At 39.4% G+C, this 12,577-nt stretch overlaps 1 protein-coding gene across 1 annotated transcript in view; it reads right to left on the bottom strand.

Annotated features, from left to right (window-relative positions):
* Cacnb4 (calcium voltage-gated channel auxiliary subunit beta 4) overlaps nucleotides 1-12,577 on the bottom strand; it is a 262,363-nt gene that overhangs the window by 36,226 nt on the left and 213,560 nt on the right. Inside the window, exons 4-6 of the mRNA XM_027937973.2 lie at nucleotides 11,103-11,225; nucleotides 3,469-3,599; nucleotides 1,011-1,087 (exon numbers count right to left, since the gene is read on the bottom strand). Coding sequence (XP_027793774.1) covers nucleotides 1,011-1,087; nucleotides 3,469-3,599; nucleotides 11,103-11,225 — 331 coding nt within the window. The remainder of the gene's footprint in view (nucleotides 1-1,010; nucleotides 1,088-3,468; nucleotides 3,600-11,102; nucleotides 11,226-12,577) is intronic.

Genomic DNA, 12,577 nt, shown 5'->3' with positions numbered 1-12,577 from the left:
ATAACTTTGGTGAACCATGAGATAATTCTTCAAATGTTTTTTGGCCATTTTCTGGAACACTAATACTTTCTTTCTACCATGTTGTTTTTAAACTTCAAATCCATTCCTGGTTTTTCTTGTTTGTAATAGTGAAAAGCTGCCACACCCTTCAAAGCCCAGCAAATGGGCTAGCGAAAGGACCAGGCAGGCCCTGTTACTCTGGGGGATAACCTGACATGTAGTTGGGTTCACAGTCCTAGAGATCAGGAAGGATTCATATGAACAAGGACCAGAGCCCCAGAATTGCTTCAGAACCAATCCAGTTTTGACACGCATCAATACAGCCTTGGACCTACCATTCTGAAATGGTACTGGCAGATGCCTTAATGCAGTGTCAGTTCTGGGCCAGAATGACATTAGCCTACGGGAATCAGAGGATGTGATGGAAGAAAAATTCCTGGGTGGTTATTTCCATAATTCCCCAAAGCAAAAGGAATTCCTGATTGAGCTGCCACTGTCCTTTCATTAATATTAGTTCCAGGGCTCAACTCTCTGCTGTCCAAATAGGCAAAAGGGGTCATCTGGGCCCTACTTCATTCTCTGCTTTAACCCTCCCAATCTCCAGCTGTACCAATACATCCTAAAGTTTCACATGGAGACTGATCACAGCATTTCCTTGAGTGTCCAACTTGTTAACTTTTCTGTTGGCCCTTAGCATCTTAAACCTTGTTGGGTTCTTGAGTAGAGTAATGAACTTGTTGTAAATTGGTTTACATAATGAATAGTTATTACCTCTGGTGGTGGGGCAAATAAGAGTTTTTGAGATTATATTTTAATGATCTAAATTTTTAGGTCATTAGTATTCTTTAAACATATCACCATAGAAAACAACTGAGCAATGAAATATTATATAAAAGACCCTGAAAACCAAGCCTTTAACTGATTTCAAAATTAATAAAAATGCTTGCATGTATATTCCAATATTTAAAAAGAAATATATTCCATTAAAATAATTTAACTAAACCCCTCACCTGTTGATGTGGGAGTTGCTCGAAATGTCCCTGATACCATTTCCCCAAGACTTGATGAGGAATTTCCACTTGATTTCCTATGATAGAGAAAGAAACTCCTCAGACTCTTGGAAAATAGAACTTGAGAGTATTAAAAAAAAAATCTTGGCCTTAATTATACTAAATAATTCAAAGCACACCAAATCCTGCTAGAAAGCAACTTCAAGAATCTGTTCAAATGTTTTCTTTGACCTCATTTCTCAGAGGAAGAGGAGAACTAATAGTGGCCTGGAAATACTTTGCAAAAGTTATTGAATGCAGAAATTAGGCAAAAGAATCCATGGCTGGAATGTTCTGGTGAACTGCTTTGCTCACCCCATACCAGTCACCAGGTACCAGTCAGATGTCAACACAGCTCAAAACAAGCAGGAAGACCTAGAGCAACAATTTCTTCTTAAAAGTGATCATGGAGCTATGCGTGGTGGCACACGCCTGTATTCCTAGCAGCTTGGGAGGCTGAGGCAGGAGGATGGCAAGTTCAAAGCCAGCCTCAGCAAAGGCAAAGCACTAAGCAACTCAGTGAGACCCTGTCTCTAAATAAAATACACAATAGGGCTGGAGATGTGGCTCAGTGGTCGAGTGCCCCTGAGTTCATTCCCTGGCATCCCCCCACCAATAAAAAAAAAAACAATTATGGGGGTTCAGAGTTAACAACTCACTATAAGGAGTTCTTGTTATCTGTATCCTGATAACAATAGTGTCCTGTTGGGTGCTTTGGAAAATTTCCTGAACCTGCGGAGGCCTGGGGAGCTGAGCTTCTTACTTCTCTGATGTTCTTGCCTTTCAATACTCTTGAGTATGACCCCGAAGGTCCCCCATTTGATTCTTCATTCTGTCCTTGTCACTCACTAGTTGTGGGACCTTGGCACATACAGCATGTCTTTGAGCCTTAGTTTTCCCATCTATAGATGCAGGAGCTCCCTACTCCTTACAAGGGGATATAAAGGTAAAACAGGATACTGAGTGTGAGCTCATGGCTTTATTACGGCTCCTGCCACAAAGTGATCTTTTAGTTAAAAAATCCATAATGATATTATGGATTAATAATAATAGTTACAACAAAACTTTGACGATAGTAACTCCTTTATTTATTTAACATAAATTGATTTTGTATCTGAAATATAGAAGCTAGGGATACAACAGTGGGAGTGAGGGACAAAATTTTTTCTCTTTGTATGTCACTGTATAGTAGGAGATGTCAGTGCTACACAAAATAAATAGGTAAATATAAGACAATTCTGAGAGTAATAAGTGAAAGAGAAAAAAAATTAAGTCTGGGAAAGGATTAGAAACATGGGGAAGGGGTGGGTATAGTTTTAAATATGGTGGACAGGAAAGGGGTCATTGCAGAGGTGATATTTAACAAAGATTTGAAGAACTTGAAGGAGTGATCTGATGGAAATGTGAAGGAAAGGGTTCCAATGAGAGGGAACAGCAAGTGCAAAGGTCCTGAGACAGAACCATGCATTCCTGGGTGAGTTTAAGGAGGAACATGGAAAGCAAAATAACTAGAGAAGAGGGGGCAAGAGGATTCACAGTAGTAGTTTAGGCATGTTATACATTTAAAAGATTATGATTAAAAGTAGAGTTAACTGTACTTGTATGATCTATTACCATTGAAAATTATTCCCATTAGGACAAAAGCAAAAGAGACCCTAAAACCCAGGAGAGTTTTTAAAATAACAAAAGATTCAATGGAAAATGGAGGTTGAGGGTCAAAAGAAAAAAACAATTACTTCTATTTCAGGGCTTCTGAGGAATTATAATACATCAATCCTTTAGTTCAAGCTGCAACACATACATGCAAGAGTGGGAGGAGGATTTTTTTTTCTCTCAAACTGTGCTTATATTCCTGGGACCTGTAGCCACCTGCCCTCTGAGGCCTACATAGCTGCTTCATTAGTTCACGAGAGGCTGATTCATCTGAGCTAGACAGGGTCTTCGCGCCATTTCCAGGAGATGGCTGATACAGAAAGCTCAGGTGGAGAGGGGGCTACGGGTGTCCATGCACCATCACATTCGGCATCCACTTAAGAAAGAGTCTTTGAAAGTGAACCAAGAAAAGCCACGATGGCAAGTCAGGTCAGCTCGCACTTGTTCTGAGCAACGACTGCCCACTGTGACTCTCACAGAGGAGAGTTTTGAGTTCTGAGGAGGGTTTGATGAGGCCGCAGAAAACCATCTCCACTGTGGCATTTGTGTGGATTGCAGGGGTGCTGGGCTCCAGCATATGCAAGGGGTCCTGGGAAATCCGAAACCTTTTCAACTTCAGAAATACCCCATGCAGACAAGTATCTTTTAAAGCATATATTTTTAACTTAATAAACAAGCAAATCTAAAAAAAAAATCATCTAATTTTCCTACAAGAAAGAAAGAAAAAGAAAGAGCAAGCTAGTTTACAGACAAGATGGGACCTTACCCTCCGTGAAAACGTCCTCGTTTCTGTTCTTGCTGAATCCGTATGTTCTCCAATCTGAGTGGACTTGGGATGAAGCCAATCTCACAGCCCTCTTTCACCAGCCTTCCTATCCACCAATCATTGTTGTATTTCTGGAATGCAGAAGGAAAACTGCTATCAATAGTAATTCACTTATCTTCACATTCCAGGAATTAATTTCAGGGGACCAGAAAAACAAAACACTATTCATATGATATACTATATTATATTGTATCTATGACATACAAATACTATTTATATCACACTATACTATTTACATTACAGTAAATATTTTAGGTTCATAGACTAAAGCAGGGTGCTGCAGATTTTATTCTGCAAAGGCCCAGATAGTAAATATTTTAGGCTTTGCAGGCCGTATGGTCTCTGCCATAACTACTTGAATCTGCTGTCCTAGTGTGCAGTTTTTATTACTATAGCAGACACAGACAAACATAAACAAGACAGCATGGTTATGTTTCAAAACTTCTTTTCAAGTAAGGCAGTGGGCCAGCCTCAACCTGTGGGCTATAGTTTGCCAACCCTTACCAAAGCCAAGTCCTTCCCTTTGGATTCCTTTGTTCCTTGTCAAGAAGCCCTAGCTTAGATATTAACCCCTGGTTCAGAAAAGTAACTGGCAAAGATTTTCTCCCATTCTGTAGGCTTTCTCTTCACACTCATAACTGTCTCCTTCGCTGTTCAGAAGCTTTTTAATTTGATGTGATCCCACTTATTGATTCTTGGTTTTATTTCTTGAGCTTTAGGTGACTTATTAAGGAAGTCAGTCTGTGCCAATACGTCAGAGTGTTGACACTATGTTTTCTTCTAGCTGTTTCAGTGTTTTTGGTTTAATTCCTAAGTCTTTGATCTACTTTGAGTTGATTTTTGTGCAGGGTGAGAGATAAGGATCTAGTTTCATTCTTCTACATATGGATATCCAATTTTCCCAGCACCATTTATTAAAGATTATCTTTTCTCCAACATATGTTTTTGTCAAGGATTGAATGACTGTAACTATGTGAATTTGTCTCTGTGTCTTCTATTCTATTCCTTTGGTCTTCATGTCTGTTTTAAGGCCATGACCATGCAGTTTTTATTACTATAGCTCTGTAGTTAATTTGAAGTCAGGTATTCTGATGCCTCTAGCATAGCTTAAATAGCTTTGGCTATTCTGAGTTTCTTATTTCTCCATATGGATTTTAGGGCTGCTTTTCATTAGAATTCAAAAATCTTAATATCACCAAAACAAATAATCCAATCAATAAATGGGCAAATGAACTAAACAGACATTTCTCCAAAGAAGAAATACAAACAACCAACAAATACATGGAAAAAAAAGTTTAGTTTCCTTAGGAATCAGAGAAAGGCAAATCAAAACAACACTGAGATATCATCTCATTACAGTTAGAAAGGCAATCATCAAGAAAATAAATAATAATAATTGCTGGAATGGATATGGGGATAAAGGTACACCTATATATCTCTGGTGGGACTGAAAATTAGTACAACCACTTTGAAAAGCAGTATGGAGAGTCCTCAAAAGACTGGAATGGAACCACCATGTGACCCAGTCATCCCATTCCTTGGAATTTATCCAAAAGATCTAAAAATGGTGGCACATGCCAACTAATATAAGCAGCACAATTCACAATAGCCAAGGTATGGAACCAGCCTAGGTATCTGTCAGCAGACAAATGGATGAAGAAAATATGGTATATCTACATTATAGGGTTTTACTCCATCATTAAAAAAAGAATGAAATTATGTCATTTGCTGTAAATGGTTAGAACTGGAGAACATTATGCTAAGTGAAATAAGTCAGTCTCCTGAAGTCAAGTCAAATGTTTTCCTTCATGTATGGAAGCTAGAGAGAGGAGAGTGGGAAGGGGAATATTTTTTTTTTCAAAAAGGGGGGTGTATCACAAAAATAGATGGGTGTCCAATAGAGCAGAGGGAGGGGATGGAGAAGGAGGGAAGGGCATGGGGATTTGTTGGGGAATGAAATCTATCAACTATGCTATGTGCATGTACGAATTTACCACAATGAACTATATATATGTATATATACAGATGCACACATATACATACATATGTATATACCCATATATAATTCACTGATTAAAATAAATATAATAGATGGGCAATCCAGAGTAGTGCCAGTGGATATAGGGAGGGTAAGAGAAGGTACTGAGGAATGAGATTGATCAAATTACATTATGTTCATGTACAGATATAATATATCCCATTCTTATGTATAATTACAGTGCACCAATTTAAAAAAATTAAAAAGAAGCCCTAGTCAATTCTTCTGGAATACATTTTATCAGGCAAAATATGAATCAATGTAAATGGAACTATAGAAGCCAAGATAGCTATATCTCAGATGAAATACATCCAATACTATGTTATTTGCTAACAGCTGTCAGGTAAAAATTTCATGATACTATATGTAGTCTACTCTATTTCAAATACAGGTTTCAAATTAGGGTCCATCTTATTATATGAAGAAAAAGAAGTCTACTCTTATAAAGTCTGAGCCTATTTTAGATCTGTAGGAAGAATTTTTGGGAATAATCTTCAAATGGCCTGAAGCCAACAAGAACTCCACAATTTCCACTCAAATAGGCTTCATGACATGTAAACTTGAGACACAAGTCCACACAAAGGTTTCAACCAACATGGGGCAAGACACAGTCAATGGGCCTTATTTGATGTGTCAGCAAAACTACATTTGTAATTATTGATTTGCTGAATCCTGAGGCAGGAGGCAATTTAGTCCAAGCCACCAGCCTCAAGGGAAGGTTTCGACTAGGTCATTTTTAGAAAAAAAGATATCAATTCTATTATTTAAACCCTCTAGAGATGAATATTCCCAAAACTTCCTTCATTATCTTTACCAGTGTTGAAAAATGTGTGTGTGTGTGTGTGTGTGTGTGTGGTGTGTGTGCTGTGTGTATTTCAAAAGGCAATAACTACATGTAGGATGATTTGCTTAGCTTAGAGAAATGCAGAGTTTACATGTCTATGATACTGACACATTTGAAGGAAGCACGGATGGTTTCCTTGGATCTTTACAGCATGAAATTCTGAGTAACTTTGAGTAATTCTGAGTAACCATCTCACATGCAAAAGAAAATGACAGGGTAGGAGCTGGCCTTTTATTATGCACACAGCTCCTGTAAGAGGCATGTAAGGCATGAAGTATGAGCCTGCACTGAAAGAAATGTGAGCTGACCTGATAGAAAAACCTTAACAATGAGGTCTTGGTTTTCCTCACTTTCCGGTCTTTTATTTCAGGATAACAGGCCTGAAATAACAAGCCTGTTTATTTTGTAGTTAAGAAAAGGCAAGTGGACCCTTTTAGAATCTTTGGTGTATAGGTCTGGAATTTAAATTTTACTGTGGTAGGGACAAAACAGAGCATGAGTCATCGTTTCCTAGGGCTTAAGTTATTTCCTGAAATTAAGTTAGCCCACTGGAATACTAATTTGTTAAATAGTACCCAAGCGATCTTAAAGGGCTTCCAAAAATGTTTAATCAAACTCCCCAAAATGTAGGAAACAGCTTAGGCTGAGGCAGAGTCTGACTCAGCGAGGGGGCAAGTTCTGTGAGCTACTTGGTAGTAAGTCACGATGTGAATCCAAGAGCTTAATTCACTCATAATTTGGCTTGGGGGGCAACATAACAGTCACTTTTCTCTGCATGCAAGATTTTTCATTACTGAGAAAGTACTTAGAAGGGTGCCTAAGAGATGGCTGTCTAGGTGACAGATGAGACAAAAGATTATGACTCGATGACAGAAATGTGTGTGTTTGTGTTGTTGATATTCCTGGAGCTTGTGCCAGCTTTCTGGAAAGGTCACCTTAGTGTTGTTCCAATCTTTTTCAACTTCATTCCCTAAAAGGATTAGGATATTCTCTTTCTAAGATCTTTTTTTTTTTTAATCTGATTTTTCAAGAACTGAAAACAAGCGGCTCTGGTCTACATAGGATTACCAGGTCAATACCACACATCAAATGCCAGAGAAAGTCCCTGATGGAAGGTATACAGACCTAAAAGCAACCAACAGGACAAGAGAATATTGATATTAGAATATTGATAAAGAGGAGCATGAAGCCTCCAAACTCAAAGTAATGATAAGGAGATAGAAACATTAATTACCCTGATTTGATCAGTACATAGTATCAATGGATCACACTATACCTGATAAATATGTACCTGACAAATATGATATTAATCTAAAACTTCAAAACAAATGTTAAGGAGATAGAAATGTTAACTATCCTGATTTGATGGCTACATATCATACACATGTATCAAATGATTGAACTGTGCCCCATAAATAAGGACAATCGAAGTAATAATTAATAAAAAAGAGAAATACTGATAGAATGTAGAAAAGCAATCAAGTACAGCAGTGTTAGAATATTTCTTTTTTTTTTTCTTTTTAGTTGTCAACGGACCTTTATTTTATTTATTTATATGCAGTGCTGAGAATCAAACCCAGTGCCTCACACATGCTAGGTAGGTGCTCTACCACTGAGATACAATCCCAGCCCCCTCAGAATATTTCTGTGAGTGTGTGTGTGTGTGTGTGTAATATGGGAGAACTTCCCTTATTTTTTAAAGAGTTGCTTCTCCTTAGAAACACTGGTAGTTGGCAACTAATGAACATGGTTTGTTCTTTTTTTTTGGTACTTGGGATTGAACTCAGGGGCACTTAACTACTGAGCCACATCCCCAGCCCTTTTCTGTATTTTATTTAGTGACAGAGTCTTATTGAGTTGCTCAGGGCCTCCCTAAGTTGCTGAGGCTGGCTTTGAATTCACGATCCTCCTGCTTCAGTCACGTGGGATTACAGGCGTACATCATTGTGCCCAGCAACCTTGATCATTTTTTATGGAAATGGTGAGATAAAATCAACTTAACCAATCTTACGCTGAGGTGCATGTTTCAGGTCAAGGGTCCTTGTCTTCTAGGTAAATGTGGGTATCCTCACCTTGTCCACCATGGAGAAAATGGAAGTCATGAAGTTGATGTCCCTAGTTTCCCATTCCACAGGCTCTATGCCCATAGTCATCTTTTTCCTGAATGTAACTTAACAAGTGCTCCTCTTTCAAGGTCTTTCCCTCTACTCTGGGTCTGAAGCCCACCCTTCTTGCCTACTCAAAAATTTTACCCCTTGGCCCATCTCTCCTATCCACATCTCCCCCTCAGTTGTTAATATCAACATATGTAGATGCTCCAGCAGCTCCCACTGTGAAAGAAAACCTCCTTTGACCTGGACCCTCCAAAGTCTATAGGCTGGTCAGTGTTAACCCCCTTGCAAGCACTGTCCATAAATGCTAACCCATTTCTTTATGCTCCCTTGTCTCCTCACTACATTTTGTTTAGCTTCCATCTCCACAATTCCACAAACAATGGTCCCATTGACCTCCATGCTGCTGAACTAGACTTACAGAATGCAGAGTTTCAAAGACAATGATTTTTAAAAAGGATTATATGTTTGCACATCTCATTTTTGACTGGGGGGGCAGGTAAGGGCAGTTTGGACTCAGTGATGTTAATTGATGTATTTATGTTTATCACATTCTTTGGGACCTCCATTCTCAGGTTTCACTTCATTGTTCTTCCTTCATGCTCACTTTTCTTTAAGATTCTATTTCTCACCTCCAGCAGAGCTAGTGGAGATTATTGAGTGGAAACACCCTCCAATGGATGCCCCTCCCCATTGGGAAATTCTGTACAGAACAAGGAAGTTCAAAGAAGATGAGGCTTTCCACCAGACTCAGCCCAAGTCTCGTGTTCATCTTCCAGATGTTGTCTCCTCCCTTCTTCTCTAGTCCCTCTCTTGGTCATCCCTTTCCCTTCCAATTTATTTTACAGGGTTAAACACCTCAGCATGGAAAACAAACAAATCTTCCTCATCCTGAAAAGCAAAACATGTACAGCAAATTTTAAAAAGGCTTCCACAGCCCTATGCTATCTTCCCCTAGCTAAAAACCATTCTTCTTTCAACCCAAAGCATTTAGGGAAAAAACACAGTTACAATTTCTATTATCTGGCCTCCACATGATGTGGGTAAGGACTTTTCAAGCATCTTTACAGGAACTTTCACAACACCCCAGATCCAGTGCATCTAAGAGCAAATTCATAACCATGTTCACCCTTGCAACAAATCTGCTCCCCTCTCCATCTTCTCTGCTTTGATAGCTGATACTAGAGGCTAATGCTATCTTATATCCTTCCAAGCAAGCCAGAAAAACTGGTCTTCATCCCTCATTTCTCTCTCCCTTATTCTTCACCATGTGCAATCTCCATACTCTATTTGCCCCTTAACTCTCTCTCTCCAAGCCACTCCCTATCTCCATCTTTTCTGCTAACACTACTGTCCAGCCTCCAGAATGTCTTGGCAGGCCTATGCCCTGCTCCCTTGCCCACTGGTGTTACTCTACTTACAAGATTGGTTATATCTGTCCTTTATTTCCAGTTTCTCTTTAGCCTGCTATGTGGTAATAAAGACCAATCTTCTCACCATGGCCCAAGAGATCCTTTTAAAAATCTGACTCTTGCCTCTCTGATCCAGACCTTACTCTCATATCACTTCTACCACTGCCCTCCAACCATAATTCCACCAAGTGCCCAGCCCTGTCCCAGCCTGGACTACCTCAAGTTTCACCACTTCTGTAGAGCTTTATGATCCCCTGACCTTCTTCCTCCCCTACGAGATGGTCCTTCCACCTCTTCCTGTGGGCTTCCACAACATCAATCAAATTTTTTATAATAGAACTTGTCATTCCATGCAGAAACTATGAATACTTCTCTATCCCTCCCATCAGACTCATAGTTCTCTGTCCATGGGGATGGTGATCCTTACGCCTGATCCCCCAATGCCTAGTACAATGTCTGACATGAAGTAGAATTTCAACATACCTGGTTTGAGTAAATAAAAAAGTTTGATGTCACTATTCTGCCTTTCTAGATTTGAGGCCTGAAGTCTTCCTTGCATTATTCAATTCCTGAAGTGCTGTTTCCCAGCATCCTCTGCTATTTTTTAAAACTCTAACATTATCTTCTAATGATGACATACTCTGGTGTTAATTCCAAAATCAGTTCATAGGACTATTACCCAGTGTCTATGATTATAACATCCCTTATGAATAGTCCCATCTAGGTAGGTGCCGTGATACCAAACTTATGATTCCCTAAGCTGGATCCATAGATCAATGGCTCTATAGCCACACAGACTGATTAAAAGATGGTTTGGGAAGTAACTCAATGGTGCAGTGCTTGCTCAGTATGCATAAGATCCTAGATTTGATTCCCTAAATTGTTTTGTTTTGTTAAAAGGTAACCAGAGAACCTAAGGTCTGTCCTAGATCCATCCTATGATTTCAAGGATGGACCAAGATCCAATGTTGTAAGTACATGACAACACCAGCAATGAGCACACGCTCCTGCCTCTCACTGAGACCGAATGCATGTAGAGGGCCCAGAGAATTGAATGAGGCACCTCACTAGCAGCTCCTCAGTTCTCCTCATTGGTGAGTTTAGCTCAGAGTTGATTTCCAGCTTTGGTTTTATGGCAGGTGAAGAGATGCAGTGTGTCCTACATTTACCTCTTTAATGTGTAGAAAGTCCTTGGCATCAAAGGAGATGGCTGTGCTTGGAACAGGCACATCCTCATCCAGAGCTCCACAATAGCTCACATTCGTCTTCACGGCAAAGGCTACGGGTTTGGACTAGAGACAGAACCGCAAAAGAAGGAGTGAGGGAGGGAGGAAGAGAGATGAGCAGTTTTCATATTGCAATGTATCATAAGATGATTGATGGTACCAGACAGCAAGGGAAATCACTTTCCAGAGAGGGATTCTCTTAGGTTTTATATTCCCAGGTAATATCAAGAAATCTGCAGAGTTGACTCTGAAAATGATTCAGTCCTACCAGCCCCATCACTTTTCCTCTCCTGTAGTACTTTCCAACATCCCAAATAAAGAGCTGTCCCCTAAAGTATTAGGGAGGATGGACAGAGGTGGGGACAGTCTCCGCATTGTACTCTAGTCATAAAAGTTATTTCTTTTAAACAGTAACAAACATCCTCCCACCTAAGGTTGCAGGAAATATGTTCTGGGTATTTTTTAAAGGGTTGGGAAGTTGGTAAGGTAAGTATTTTTTAAATAACCTCATATCTGAAAATCAATAAGATCTCATGCAGGAGAATACCTTGTCTGACAGGGGAAAAAGGGGCCAGTCTGGGTGAAACCCAACAGACAGGGCTCTTCATTCATTCCTTCCTAGCTTACAAAAGCTGGTTCTCAAACTCTTCTTATACAAATTCTTAAAGCATTCATGAGTTGGTGCAACCTTGAAGGGGCAAATCAAGACACCAGTCTTAGCTAATGGTGCTGCCGTCAATATCTGGGTGACCATAGTAGCCACAAAATTGATTCCAAAAGAGAATTTTAAAACATAAATTAGCCACATATGAGACACAAGGTTCCTGAAATTCTGGGCTGCTTTTTTACTAGTTCATTTATTTGCATAGGGAATATGGCTGGGGGTCAATGGTTGAGACAGGACACAAGTTAGAGTCTCACTGATGTCCACAGAAACCTCACAGGAATTGCTGAAAACAGAGCACAGATCTATAGATGTCAAAGCTAACAAAGACATCTCAGGCACCTGTATCATTTTCTTGTTGCTCTCTAAAAGATTTTATTGTAAAAAGAGAAAAGGGAAAGAATTCATTTTATTTGGGCTTGAGTTTTTCTTTTTAAAATTAGAAAGGCTAAATCAACGAATCCTTGGAGTCTGTCATAGTGAGCAAAAGGAAAGGCTGGCCATGAGTTCTATTTTTTATGTTGCTACTGTAGATGAAAATTCATTTGACAAAAGGGTCAAAAGAACAAAGGAAAAAAAAATAGAATGGGAGATTGCTAGTGATTCTCCTGGTTCTAAAATTCAACCATGGAATCTATTCTGTGTTGTTTCCTATGGGTCTACCGGGAGAGGAGTATCTGAAGGTCTAATCTGGTAATGGCTTTCGTCACACATCTTTGCTGCTTCTGTCTGAGTTGTTTGAAGTGTGAAACTT

The sequence above is a fragment of the Marmota flaviventris genome, chromosome 11, assembly GCF_047511675.1.
Source record: "Marmota flaviventris isolate mMarFla1 chromosome 11, mMarFla1.hap1, whole genome shotgun sequence".
Classification (NCBI taxonomy): domain Eukaryota; kingdom Metazoa; phylum Chordata; class Mammalia; order Rodentia; family Sciuridae; genus Marmota; species Marmota flaviventris.
The sequence above is the reverse complement of the archived record's forward strand: the minus strand, read 5'-3'. Positions and strand labels throughout refer to the sequence as shown.